General features: G+C 32.4%; 1 protein-coding gene across 2 annotated transcripts; it reads right to left on the bottom strand.

Annotated features, from left to right (window-relative positions):
- Positions 1–628: 628 nt before the first annotated feature.
- LOC147395333 (DHHC-type zinc finger family protein) lies at positions 629–5,504 on the bottom strand. 2 transcript variants are annotated; one of them, XM_086451692.1, is made up of 7 exons: positions 5,036–5,504; positions 2,946–3,038; positions 2,706–2,807; positions 2,540–2,608; positions 1,460–1,558; positions 1,265–1,360; positions 629–1,126 (listed from the first exon to the last, which is right to left on the bottom strand). In XM_086451692.1, the coding sequence occupies exons 1-7, from the start codon at positions 5,306–5,308 to the stop codon at positions 1,052–1,054; spliced, it is 807 nt and encodes a 268-aa protein (XP_086307818.1). In that variant the 5' UTR covers positions 5,309–5,504; the 3' UTR covers positions 629–1,051. The 2 variants fall into 2 exon arrangements, with proteins under 2 accessions (XP_086307818.1, XP_086307817.1); XM_086451691.1 differs by having other exon boundaries at positions 629–1,166; positions 5,036–5,501.
- Positions 5,505–14,895: the final 9,391 nt, after the last annotated feature.

The raw sequence follows: 14,895 nt of genomic DNA, 5'->3' as shown, positions 1-14,895 counted from the left end.
AATATTTGTTAAAAAAGCCATGTAACCAAATTGGTATTTGTTTATATTTACCATAATGGACACTCATTGTATTGTCATATTTATGATTTAGTATTTTTGACGTTCTTCTGACCCTCAAACAACAGACCATGTTTTTTCACAAATGATGAAAAAGCCAAAACTATATTGAGGATTTAGTTTGAAAATGAGGATGTACAGGTAAATTCAGCTAGATGGGTGCCTTTTGATTTGTATCGTATAAAGGTAAATTCAGTTTAATAACCATTCAGAACATAACCATTTTTATAAGAATAAATAAATACCAAAACAGGTATATGGCCTTTTTGATAAATATTTCAAAAACTTGGCTGGGCTAGTAATTTCAGTAAAATACTCAGCCACTTTGGTAAAATACCCATGAAAGATTAATAGGGATAAGCAAGCCTCTGAACTGTATATCTTTTATAATATAAAAAAATAAAAAAATAAAAAAATAAAAAAATAAAAAACAATTTTTGGAGGGCATATTTTTTCTGAGCAATAATTTTCTCCCAAAAAAATGTATAATTTTTTTTAAAAAAGATGTCCCTTAAACATTCAAAAGCTAGAATCATTACTGGTAACAAATAAACGAAAAACATCAACAAAATACACAAATACAATTTTTATACTTCAAAATCACAAGATGCTTCTGAAAATATTTCTTTCAATGTTTTCAGTATGTTACCCTAAGTATACCCTTTACATGTAAGCAATCTTTATGTTACAGTTCATGAAACATAACATACAACTCCATCAACATTGTGATGCAACGTGGAAACAAACCTTACTGAGATGTAATACTCTTGAATGGTGCAGAAGGTTACTAGTTTCTCTTGATTCACTAAGAGAAACTAGTGGAGTATTGGCGTAGAGTATTATCTGTTTTTTGAGGACTCGGAGTCTTAGCGTAGAGTATCAAGAAAGAACTGTAATTGCTGCTCATGGGCAGCTCTTCCAGCTTGTCTCCACTTTGAGATCAAAAAAATGAACCAAAAGAAAATAAATATCTTCTCACACACCATTGAGGTTTTCATTTTGAGTAGATGCGGTAAACCTTAGGAACTATTGTGAGGAAAGCGAATTCCGTCTTTGAGATGACCAACCGCTGTGGGACAAAACCATTTCAGCATATTTGGACCCAATATCTGATTATAAAGGAAAATTGAAGTCACCATCTCGATACATTTATCAGGTAAGATGAGCGTGCAGACTTAGAATTGAGAAAGAGAGATTTGAGAGTTACCGAAATAATGTTTCTGTGAACACCAAGATTGAAAGGATGGTGATATCTTTGTCCGGACTTCCTTGCTAACCACTTTGCTCTTATTCCTTCGTGATACTGTCAAAAAAAGAAGAAAAAACCATTAGCAAACCTACACCAATAATCACAAAGAAACACCCGAATTGTCCAATCTAGCATTAAAGAGTTCCGACTCACCTCTATCGTTGTCATGTTATGAGTTAGGAGGTAAATGTGCCAAGCCAAGAGCATTCCCAATATCAAGCTTAAGGCAGTTGTGATTGACCCACAAGTAACCTGGAATGCGTGTTGTCATTAGTAGTTTCTAAGATCTGAAAAGCTGATCATCTCAACCAAGTTTCAAAAAAACGAAATAAAGAGGGGAATGAGGAGAGTCGATGGATTGTAAAACACGAAGTAAAGAAATATTATGCCAATATGGGAGGATGTCTTCCCAATTGTCGTTGCTGTACATGTAACTAAATCCAGAAATAAGAGACCCACCAATTGATGGGCTCCATAAAAGAGAACTTCTACATTAATAGTTCATCTCCCAATCACTACAGTCCCCATTTTACCTGGCCTAGGACAATAATTTGTTTTTCCTATGGAAGGAAGAATCTTATCATCACAACCATCCAATTAATACAACTAGTTATGGGCTATGCTTAGTTTTAATGGGGGATTTGGACTTACCCCTCGTTATTGTGGCATATGAGAAAGATTTCCCTATGTTCCAAAAAATTAGAGCTGCTTCCCTATACATTTTGGATCTGACAAATTCTAACCATAATTTTGAAAGCCAACTCTCAAACCCATGCCCAAGATGCTGTTGTTGGAATCTGGATTTTGATCCTGATATGGGGAATTTTTGCTCTGTCATTTAAAGGATTAATTTCACAATTTATGTCAAAATTTGTCAAAATCAAAATGTCAAGGGAGGAAATTAAGATTTTCTTGATCCAGGAAGGATCGTCTACTATGGCACTTCAACTATTTCTGATAAGTAAATCAGCTCCTTGATGTCCGTGGTAAAACCATTTGATCTTGTAAATTTCTGGGCCAGGAGCTATCCTTGGTGTGACATCATATGTGTGATAGAGATGAGGAAGATTTCCTCTCAATCCCCATTATCCTGTCCTGAACTAAGTATCCACCTTAAAGAAATGCACCCAAACTGAAATAGAGATTAGTCCACCAAGCTATAGTCATTTCACATGGGACCAAATGCCCAACACAACAGCTTTAGCTGATTAATGCATCTATAAAGAAACTTACATAAAATATAAGGGGTCTCTGTCCAATAGATTCCCAATCCTTTTGAAGAGTATCAGTTATAATCACGACCTAAACATACAAAGAAAGCTTCTTTCAGATTTTTTTTTTCTTAGAAGATCGATAACGTATTAAAACAAGTAAAAAAGAAACAGAATCAATAATGTACCATAGAGTAGACACAGCCTATAGCTGCATATAAGATGAAGATAACAAACGGCTTATAGTTTGCAAAGCCGACACAATTATTTATCCACACACAGTGATGATCCTGCATCCGAAATTTGAGTGGTTGAAAATTAATTATCTCAACTGAAGTGAAGAAACAAGGAGACAAAAATTGTTTAAATGAAGGACTTGTAAATCAAGGATGCCATGAAAAACCCAAAGAAGCAGTAAGTGCACCTACCATCCTCAGCACACACCTTCTGCAGACCCGGCAATGATGAGTCCTGGGAGGCTTGTATGTGGAACACTTCTCACAGTATCTCAAATTTACACCCTGTACAAAATCATGCAAATTAAAAATACATACTAATGTATGTGCAATTGAACACAGAATCTAGGCATCCTAATTCCTAGGACTCTAGAAGATCGGCGGCTCACCATGAAATTATTAACCCCCCCCCCCCCCCCCCCCCCCACACACACACCCACACAAAAAAAAAAAAAATGAAAAAAAGAAAAGAAAATGTGAACACACACAAATTAAAATGATTGAAATTGCATCATTGTGTTCTGAATTTCCATTCTGTAAATATAAAAGATATTGACCATGGCCACTTTTGAATAGTTCTCCTCACAAGAAATGGAAACAAAAATAAATAAATAAATAAATACTTGTAAACCATAGTTCAAGTAAGTTAGGCAGATTCAAGATTGGGTATATTACTATGATTTGCAATTGCTCCAATATCTTCTACTTGACATTTTTCTTTATTGATTTCAATATTTCACACTCCTTTCCCTCAAAAATGAAACTGTTAGTTATGCATAAAGGTCGTCCAAGACCATCAAGTCTGGGTTGTGTAGATTCAAAGTTGACATCCCATGTACTAGTATTTCTGTTAGTTAGGGGGGTATTTTTACCACGGATGAAAAAATGAAGCTCGTAAGGAAAGAAATGGTCATAATTGTCCACAAGGTCTCCTAAGGCATTAATAAATAATCAGAGGGTAGAAAAGTAAAATAATTTGTGTCATACAAAGTTCTTGTATGGCTGGCTGATGAAACTGAAGAGGGACTAAATTTAAAACTAGATTTATGGAGCAATGTTTTAGAAAGTAAGGGTTCTAAGCTAATTATTAGCAGAAAAAAATGGATGGGATTCAAGTTTAGTCGAAAGAGATAGGGAAGAGATATTATGAAATATTGATGGGCAAGAATACCCAAATGACCAATTCAATTGTTTACGTTCAATCAAACATTACTAGGGAGAAAACACCGATGCCACCTATAGAATTGGTGGTGGGTGGTTAAAGTAGAGGATCACTTCTAGATTAATTTTAAGACCAGTACCGACCAAGCTAGAAAAAAATAAGTATAAGAGAACAATAAGATCAACTATGCTTTCTAAGTAATCGAGAACCAACATGTTCAGAAAGTAAGAGTAGAAAAGATAAGGATGTTAAAACGGATGTATAAGTAAGACCAGGATAGACAAAATAAGAATTGAGGAGTTTGGATGATTGTGCAAGAATATGATTTTTCTAAGAAAATGCGATTTGCAGTGTATGATTGTGAATTTTCTTGGGGTAAACAATTTCCTAAGAAAAAGAAATTCCTTTTTTAGTAGGAAAATCCAAATGTTATTAACTCAAGATTACCCACACTCCCAAAACTAAAAACTAACTTTCTTTCTGGCATTTTCCTTGGTGCGATCAAACCAGTATTACCTTGGGACTTTTACTTTTGGAATTTTTCCATGCCAATACTTGTTGGCACTAGACATACACCCCAAAAAAACAAGTTATACAATTGTTCATCATTCCAAGTGATGTCCCATGTGGATCATGGGTTCAATTAGCAATACAACAAGCCCAATACAGTATAACTAGTTTAGCTTTTTAAGTAGGTCACTCCATCATCATTTTCAACTAGATTTTAGTTTTTATGCAAGTTTCCCATTTAAGTTTATATGTATGAGGCTATGAACTTCTAGTGTTGATAAAGAATGTGTAGGAACTTTTGTGGTTTATTGGTCATCAAGAAAACCTATATTTTGATATAATCTTTTATTTCTCAAAGCTTGTAGAATCACATTCTAGTTTTTATTTATTTACTTTAATTTTCTCTTCAGAAAATTGTGAAACTTCTTCATCCTAGTAGATAATTAAAAACTAGATTCAAAATTTAGTTTTTTTATTGTACTTTTCTCTGCAGAGAAAATGAAAAACCACCATAAATTGCAGAAAAAAATTTGATTTTAAGATAATATAACAAACACATAGAAAACTATAATTTCAGTAATAAACTCACAAAAGATTAAATAAAGCTTACATTTTTCTTGAGCCCTTGATCCGATACCTCGCCATCTTCGATTTCTGGAACAAATGTAGAAGGAACATGGCCTGGGTCCAAAAAAACACAAGAGGCGAAGGAGACGAGACACATAAAAGCAAAACAAGTGAAGATCAAAGAGTTTAAGATTCCAGCAGAGCTCTTCAAATCCAACCAATCTTCGATAAAAATGAAAACTGTGGAGTAATAAATGAAACCAATGGAGAGAATCACAAAAGAAACCGGAATCGTTAGGAATCTTTTGATCTTCATCGTTTCTTAACTTCTAAAGAAACGAAGAAAACCCCTTTGTTGCTAATCACCAGAAATTCTGAATTTGTCTGAAAAGAATTTGCAGAGTTTCGGATTAAAATAGGGGAATTCAGATGAGAATCGAAATGGGTTTCTTCAGTTTTATGAGAAATTCGAATTGGGTTAAATTCAATTACAGATCACAGGTTGAACTTCATGACCAAAAGCAGCAGCTAGGGCTGTCTATGGTCGGGTTCGGATCGGATCGTAATTGGATCTGGAATTGGTCCGATAAATATCAGGATTCAGGACTCTTGTACGATCGGGTTTTTATAAGATCTCAATGTTAGAATCCAATAACATTTGGACCGGGTCCTAATCAAGTAAAACCCGTTTTAATCTAAATAAACTAATATTTTTAAAGGAAATATACACTGGGGAAGGTTCATGGGACAATAATTGTGAAAAAAAATCTATGGTAATGATTTTTTGTAAATCACTTATGATTGAGTTAAAAGTTTCGGACCGAACTGATTTTTGGTGAAGATGATCTAATATCACACTTTTCTGATGTGGAAGTATGTATGCCTTTATAGTTCCTACACGCTTCCACTTAAGAAAGTGTAATATGAAGTACAATCCTGAGATTTATTTTAACCATTATATTTAGGTCTATAAACTCACTTTCTAGTTTTGTTACCCCATCGATGCCATGTTGATTTGAATGAGGCCTCTTATTTTGAATGAAACAAAACAAACCCTTTTATATGGATTTAAAAGTATGATTTGTATAAAAATAATAATTTTTATATTATAATTTGGATTAATAGATGCTTAATCATAAAATGTTATTTTATTATATATATATTCTTAAGATTGATTTATTTATATAAATAAAACTAAAATCAGTTGACAAGATCAAGTTTGCAAACTCGTTTAAATCACGACAGATCTTAAGAGCCGTTGAGGGGAGTCATTCACAGTGAATATCTTGCTCAACCTTCTCTAAGACTGAGACGACTTGTCCGACTATTTTACGTTATGATCACATTTTGTTCTCTCATAATATTTTATTAAACAAAAGATTGGATAGTTACATAATAACATATTCATAAAATAAGTGTAGTAGAGATGAGGGAATTGACCAAATAAGAAATAGAAGAGAACTTTCAATTATTTCACATTGAATGGTAAGCTAGGTCTTGACATAAAAAAATCAACCTCATTTACAATTATAGCTCAAATTGCAAATTGTTACCAAGCGAATTGTTTCAAGATTGGGTTCTTATTGGGTCCATGGAAACAACATTCAATATTACATGCCTCACATTTTGCTCAATATTAAAGATACACCAACGTTTTCATTCATATTAGAGTTTTTCCCGTGTTTTCAAATTGATGACATGCCATTTGACTTGGGTCTTACTCTTTGAGACTAACGTAAACAACCTAAATGCCCTCTACGAAACTACTTTTACATACGTAAACCTATTGATTTGAAAGTTACAAAATTCTTCCAATTTTACAAAAATTCGTTTAATCTCGGATCAACCAATTAAATCAGTGAATCAGCTAATTAATAGCTGATTTGTCAATCCCCCCTTTAACTTCGAGATTCTATCTTCTTCGACTTTCAATATAAGTAACTAGATAGGGTTCTAGGGAGGTTGAAGTTGATGGATTTTAGGTAGGAATCCGAAAACATAATTAATTTGCATAATCCACATTTTTTTTTAACTTCTTTTTAAAAAATTTCAGATTTATCCTTATTAAACTAAATAATTGCCAAATCTAAACTTGATTACAACGCAAGTCATATATTTGAAGCTAATTATATAAAACCTCAAATGCAATGGTTGGAAATCATTTTCTGTTCTATCCTAACGAGACTATTTTAGCAAGTCGTAACCTTACCCAAACAAGTTTGCGTGAGTTTTTGGATTTGAACATAAAATAACTTATAATAGAAGACATGACTTTGGACAAAGTAAAATGATAGAGCAGGATTCGTTTAGCTGATCCCAAATTTCATATAAAGATGTAAATTTGTGAATTACTCCAAATAGTGAAGGTAGGCATAAGATCCATTGCAGGAGCTATTCAACTCAATGCAAGATAATCAAGCAGAATAATGCTAAAGTGACGTCAAGATTGTACCTCATATCGCGCATCCTGATGTGAAAGTGTGTAAGAACCATAGATGTTTTTCATCCAGATTCAAGTCAAAAAGCATCTATGGTTCCTACAGACTTCCACATCAAGATGTATGATAACACGACGACTCAATCATGCATGCATTTGTGATGATGAATAAATGGAGAGTAGTTGCAATCATCATAATGGATTGCTTTTAACTGAAAATAAAAGGTCGATCTCTAGGGTACAAGTGTATCTGATTGATGGTAACTACTCTTGAATGTATGCCCACATGAGTATAGTGGACACCCTTTATGATTGGGGACCATAAATAATTTTCATAATTTATTAATTTTGATAAAAGGGCTGAGAATTTTTTCTTTAAAAAAAATATATTTTGATTTTAAGATCAATTACAAGAATTTTGAAGTAGATGTATTATTTATTCATGATCAGCCTTCTGCAGTCAACTTAATTTCTCTCATGTGATAAAGAGTAATAACTTGTCAAGTAAATTGTTTTCCTTATATAAATATAATTTGAGGAAAAAAAATCTGAAATTCACTATTTACATATTCTCTCCTATAGTCGAGAAAGCTTTTTCGAGAACTTTTATTTTTCCGATTTTATTGTAGATTTTTTCTTCACGAAAGGGAATTGTTATTGCCACAACAACTTTTACTTATAACACACCAGCCAAATGAATTAAATAAGGCTCTAAGTGGTGATAACCTTCTTTTTTTTTCCCCCACTGCCACCCACATTTTCTTCTTTTTCAATATCTAATGTTATATTGAGTTTGGTGATTTCTAACTACTTGAAAAGAAAATGAAAGAAATAAAACTTGTTTATGTTCTTCCACGAGCTACTTCCAAGTAAGTTGGAATTATGATCTTGAAATCTGTGTTTCTCAATTTGTCAAAAAAAAAAAAAAATGAGAGAATAAATTGTTCGGGGAAAAAAAATCTCTTTTGATTTTTATCACAAATATAAGTAAAAAGATTACCTCACTCCCAAACTCGAATCTTGATGATGATCCTCAGTTAATTCTTGCAAAAATTTTAAAATTTAAGAGATTTTCTCAGTTCAAGACCTTCCAATGATCAAGTTAGTAAGAATAAATAAATAGTGAGTTAAAGAATGAATCAAAAAGTTCTTTATCTTTAGTGTGATTGCTACTATATTTACAGATATGGAGAGTTTTATGCTTCTTTGGTAATTTCTTCTGAAAGTCTTACAACTGATCATTAATTTTTTGAGAATACAGATCTTCCTATATTATCCTCTTAATTCCCTATAGAATTATAATTCATTTTTATTTCTTATATTTCTAATCTTAATCTAGGAATATCATTGTAATTAGAATCTCGGTAAAAGTAGGGATTCTTACGTCAAGATTTACATTAATCCCTTACCATTTCTATATCTTTCCTTATCTAAGAATATCACTAGGCCATATTTACTCAAGTGGTTTAATGTTGCCTCGTGTCACTTTAGGTGAGTCTTATACACGTGGGGGTCTTTGTTGGAATCATTGATCCGCCGAATGAGGTATATCTATACTACTAACTTTTAATTATATACTATACCTCTCCGCCCTGCCCATTTTCCTCATGCATTAGTGGTTACGTGGTCCCACATCCTTTTGATTTACATCATAAACCATAATTATACACCCACTTGTAATTTGTATAAGGTTTTCCTCTCTCTATTCCCCCCTCACTTTTTGTAGAATACTTTCTTAGTTTAAATTTGTTATGAAATTTTCTTTGAAGAGAACTAAATATAAAAATAGTTTATGGATCTATTTATCGTAATTTAGTGTGTCATGTTTAATTTATTAATTGGTGTGTTATATTTTTAAATAATCTTGGACAAATAATACCGATTTTAGTGGCAGTTTCCCATAAACACCGTGTATAATAGACATTACCAGCGGTTTATAACAATCAGTAATAGAAAAATACATTTGGACAAAAAAAATTATCGGTGTTTCATAACCGCTGGTAATTGTACCAAAAACCGACACAAAAAATATATTATTGTCGGCGGTTCTATAACTGCTGTTTCAAGTGACGCTATAATTTTCCTCGACACCATAATTGCCAGTCAAACTGTAACCGCTGTTGATATATAATACCGACGCTATGTTAACATATGGCGGAGATTTGAAAACGCTGGTAAAGACCGTTCATTTTGTAGTGCCACCACAACTGGAAATTATAATTGTCTTTTTATAATTTATCGTCAATTGGTTACAAAATGAGAGATATTTCTATAATTTTACACATAATACTTTTATGTAGAAAGGAATTACAACTAACTTGAAAATAGAAGACCTAGTTTGGGTGAATATGTAAATAATATTGAGTTTGGAAACGCGCATGTATCAAAAGGGCTTATCTGTTGTATTTAAATATTAGTTGAAAAATCATTTTACCTGAGAAAACAATTTTCTCGTTTGATGGGAAATATTCTCTATTCTAAAACGTTAAGCCAACTTTCTAAGCAAATTGTCCTTCAATGGTTTCTCTTATGATTACTCAAGACTGTTTCTGTAAAAAATTGAATTTAAAAAAAAAAAAAATTCTCGTCTATCATTCACACTCCAAGATATTACCTCTTTGAAGGTTAAGTGAGTTTTACCATTTTTGGGGAATGCAAGTGCTGGCATGGCTTGCCATTTCTTTTTAATGAGCAAAATGTTTGCTAGATAAAGTAATAATCGGTTTTTTATTAAAAAGGTGAAGTGACTGGCAAATTAAAATAACCATATTTATTTTTTATAATACTAAAACATGAAAAATATCAAAAAATTTAGGGGCATTCAAAGATAAGATTCATATTAATGAAGTAAGATTTTATAGTTAAAAACATAAATTATAATGCATATAGATGTAATGAACTTGAAGAGAACTTTCTAGCGGTACCATTTTTATCGCAAATCAACTTATTGATTGGAACTCTCAGCCATTTTTTTTTCTTTCCAAATTTAATTTAGACAACTTGAAAGATGGTTTTGCACTTTGTTTATTTACTTTTTGGTACTTCCTTGTCATTAAATTAACATGATATTACAAGTATTTTAAAATTATAAATCAATATTTTGGCGAAAAATTTATCGTTAAGTCGAGCATTTCAAGGATATTAATATCTAATATTTACCCTTCAGGGTTTAGCTGAGATGGTAAGGGCGATTGGATTTGCTCCCCAGCTCACATCTACAAGTCTCTATCCACCCCTCCACATAAAGTGGTATATTTAACTGCTATCACATGCAGGTGGTGGTACTTGCGGCAGGTCGAAGGGGAAAAAAACTCTAATATTTATGTAACACAGAATGATTTTCATGGAGCATTATGAAAATAGTTTTTTTTGTAAAAATTGTTGATAATTTCAATTACTATTTAGTAAGAACTTTATATATTTAACATGTTTGACATTTCTTAGCAAAATTAAATGATATTTTTGTATATGTATGCAGCTTTATTTATATTTGTGATTGTGTGTAGGTGTGTTCATAATAAAGTAAAAAAATTGATAAGATGTTGGTACCTTCTCCAGTAATTTTATTCTCACCTTGCATGGACTTTTGTGTTCTTGTTTGTTCTTCTTCCATTATATGTTTTTGGTCTTTTAGAAAGTAAACTGAACTATACAACTTTTCTTCTTGAAATCATCCATCTATCCATTACATGACATGAGATAGTCCTTCTATCCATGAAATGACTTGGCTTGAGATTCTTCACCAATTTATTATTCATCCATATAAAGATAGCAACTGTTAGAAAATTTTCATCTCTGATTCTCCCAACATATAGAATCAAGAGTTCATACATCTTTCCTCCTTGAAATCATACATATATCCATTACATGACATGACATAGTCCTTCCTTCCATGACATGACATGGCTTGAGATTCTTCATATATTTATTCACCTATAAAAATAACAAAAGTGTTAGAAAGTTGTTCATTTTCTCCCAACAAATAGAATCAAGAGTTTATTCATCACCAAAGAGAATACCATTAGAAAAAAAAAAAACCTAGCCTTACATGGATATTTGAAAGAACGTGGCAATTGTAGGTGGAATTAGAACTACTAAAATACCCTTTATCCAACATTGCATATTAAACCAAGAATTACTAAAATACTTACCCTTAATTCAATACAAGTAATTGACTTCCATGAACTTTATACAATCCCCAATTCTTTAAACCATTCTATCATCATCAAGGTTCAAGAGTTCCGTAAAAATCATTAGGGTACATGGTATTATTGAACTATAAGAAACCTTATTAAACTATCCGAACAATACAAGTACACGAGAAGCCCATGCAAAGGATTTGGTTAAGATATATGAGATCCCACCAAGTATACAAATGGAATCTAACCATATATGTTCACACACAATATCTTAAAAATCATCCACATTAACAATCTATCCCCACCCCACCTCGCGTGCGCGCAAGGGGGATTTAGTAAATAATCAAATATAAGACTTGAACTAAGGGTCAAGTTGGTAAATTTTATTACATCTCTCATAGGAGCCCTAGTATCATATACACCTTAATGAGCCTTGAGTACGAGTTCGGCTGATCGAGTCTTGTTCCTTCATTTAGTTTTGTCTTTAGGCATTTCTTATGCTATAAGCCTTGGTAATTAGTATAACCATGCTTTATCCAAAACAAGTGCAAGTTATGACTTCTAAATGATTTTGTTCCTAATATTCTCTTCTTCTCATTTACTGAGTCAAGCCTACAACTTTTCTTGTTTTGTTCTTTCTTATGGTTACATGTGGGAGATTCCTTCACTAAAAAAATGGCTAATAAAGATTACAGTTAAGTGGGGGACATATTTAAATATAAAACAACAATAACACCAACCAATACTACATTTCATGTTAAAAATAATACTTGGTCGTTGTACAGATGCGACGTGAATCTATGATAAATTAACTATAATTCCATATCTATCATGACAAAGACTTATTTTAAGTTGATTAAAGATAACAGCTAACAACTTTTTTTATTCAAAGAGAGATTACAGGTTAGGTGATTTGTTAAAGAAATTACCAATTCCAATTACTTTATCTTGAGCTCAGATGTTTGTTTCACTTGGCTGGATGAAGTGAAATGGGCAGTAATGAAAGAAAAACATGAGTAAGAAAAGAAAATTTTTGAATAAAGATTTGGACAAAAAGGAACTCTGAAAATATTAATTCCCTAACATTATTAGAAATATTTCATTCCTTTATTTCCCTTGGAATTTGAAGATCTATGTAATTGTCTGAACTTTGAACCATGCCAATGCAGGTTGCGGTGGTAGAACTGGACCACACAACTTCCCGATTCAGGACCCCCACCCCCGACACCCTACTTTGGAAGAAACACTTACTGAAGTTGTTTTGGCTACTGAACCATACCTGTCAGATGGGAGCAATTTGAATGATCAGGCTTAGGCTTCTAGAAGCTAGAAAGCCATATTTGAGGAGAGTTCACATATTAACACCAAAAACAAAAGAAGAGGAATGTTAGATGGGATGCATTATAATAAAGTGTATATTGATGCTCAAGATCATATTCTCATGAAGATAAGGACTAAATTAATTATAATATAATTCTTGTTCGGATTCTTTTCCATGATTTTCTATATAAATCCTGTTAGAGTTCTTGTAGACTTGTAGTTCATCCAAGAATAATTTGTTTAAAACATATGTTCAGTTCTTAAAAGGTTTCAAAGATAAGCATAAGAATGAAAGATTTAATCTATAAGACAAAAATTGCTACAATATACTAAAGGATTTGAAATTTTTTTTCATGTTTAGAAGATAGTTCCAATGGATTAGACCCAAGTTTAGGTCATTAGACACAAGGTTATATATCTCCTTGAACAACCCACTTTTTCAAATCTGATTTCCTTAATCTATTTAGAATCAATCAAAAAGAAAAGAGGACACAATATGGATTAAGTGATTTGAGAAGAAAATGTTGATTTAGGCAAAGGTGAAAGACATTAAGCAAATCCTGAAATATTTCCAGCAAAACAAGTCATAAATGATGAAGTAAACGTATTCCTCTCATCTTACATTTCAAGTACTATGTTTTGATCTCGGAGCTCTAGATCACCATATGTACGATGGAAAAACAACTAAAAAAAATACGAAGCCTAAATCCACAGATGAGGTATGAGAATGTTTCATTAAATTTGGTATTACAAACCTAACTTTTATAATTCAAGGTTCCCAATCCAAAACCAACTCTCCTAAAATCTAAAATGCCATATTGGCACTTACATCAAAAAATATCCCCATGACCCCAGGTTAGGTATTTGATGAACAATACCCACCACAACCTTAGTTCAAGACATCTAACCCCACACATGTTTCTATGGAAGCCATTCTTTCTAAGAAGATTTCCCAAATTAATTGGAAATATTGCAACATTAAAAGCAAGAAAGTTGAGTACTTTTTGGAGTTCTTATTGGAGATGTGAGAAATAAATACCCAAAAAAGTGTGTAAGAGAGAGAGGTGGAATAATTTTTAAAGGACCAACTTGAAAGGTGTCTCTCAAAGGTTGGTCCACCTATATCAGTTATGGGTGATGGTTGGTCCACCTACATGAGTGGTGGATGCTAAAAAGGACCCAATCATGCCAGTGACAAGCTTTCACCATGAAATGCATTCAAGTTCCCAAAGTGGAGTTTCAAGTTCCAAAATCTCTCTCCTAGAGACAAAAAATACAGTTGGAACTACGCTTATTAAATAATCAATTTACACAATAACCTATAAATAACCTCACCAAACTCATGGGTTCATATTAAAAAAATATCAAACCAAACATATTCAACCACAACACTATAAAACAAAGAAAAGTATTGAAACCCAATTTTTCTTTCTCACCTTTATTCTTAGATCTTCAGTCTCTAATCTCCATCATCCCAAGTTTCAAAAACCTCATCAAACCATCAGTTTCTTTTTATCTTTGATTCTTCTCTAAAGATAATTAAACGCTCAAACCCCATAAAAATACAACTTAGTATCTGACTCAAGGAACTATGGAATCAATAAATTGATATATAAAGAAAGAGAAACAAACAAGATTCACCTTGTTGGAATGTAAGATGGCACAGCAAATTCTTTGTATAGTTGCTTATTGCTGATGCAGCATCATCAAGATTCTCATATCAAAACATGGGTTGAGATTAAATCACCACCGTCTATCTGCATGTGAATCTTGAAGATGCTACATCCACAAACAGCGACTGTCAATCGATCCATGCATGATAATAGGATCAAGAATTAGATTTAAACCAAATAGATAATAAAGAGAAAAAGAAGGAAATTTTTTGGATTTTATTAAAAACCCAACAAAAAAAAAAAAAGGAGAAAAAGTTGAAGAAAAAAGAGTAGAACAATGAGATTCATGCAAATCTTCTGGATCACTAACATCACCAAGTACTGACGTGGAGTA

This window comes from Akebia trifoliata, chromosome 8, assembly GCF_017979445.1.
Source record: "Akebia trifoliata isolate Shusen 1 chromosome 8, ASM1797944v1, whole genome shotgun sequence".
Lineage (NCBI taxonomy): Eukaryota > Viridiplantae > Streptophyta > Magnoliopsida > Ranunculales > Lardizabalaceae > Akebia > Akebia trifoliata.
This window is presented reverse-complemented; position numbering and strand designations above follow the sequence as displayed.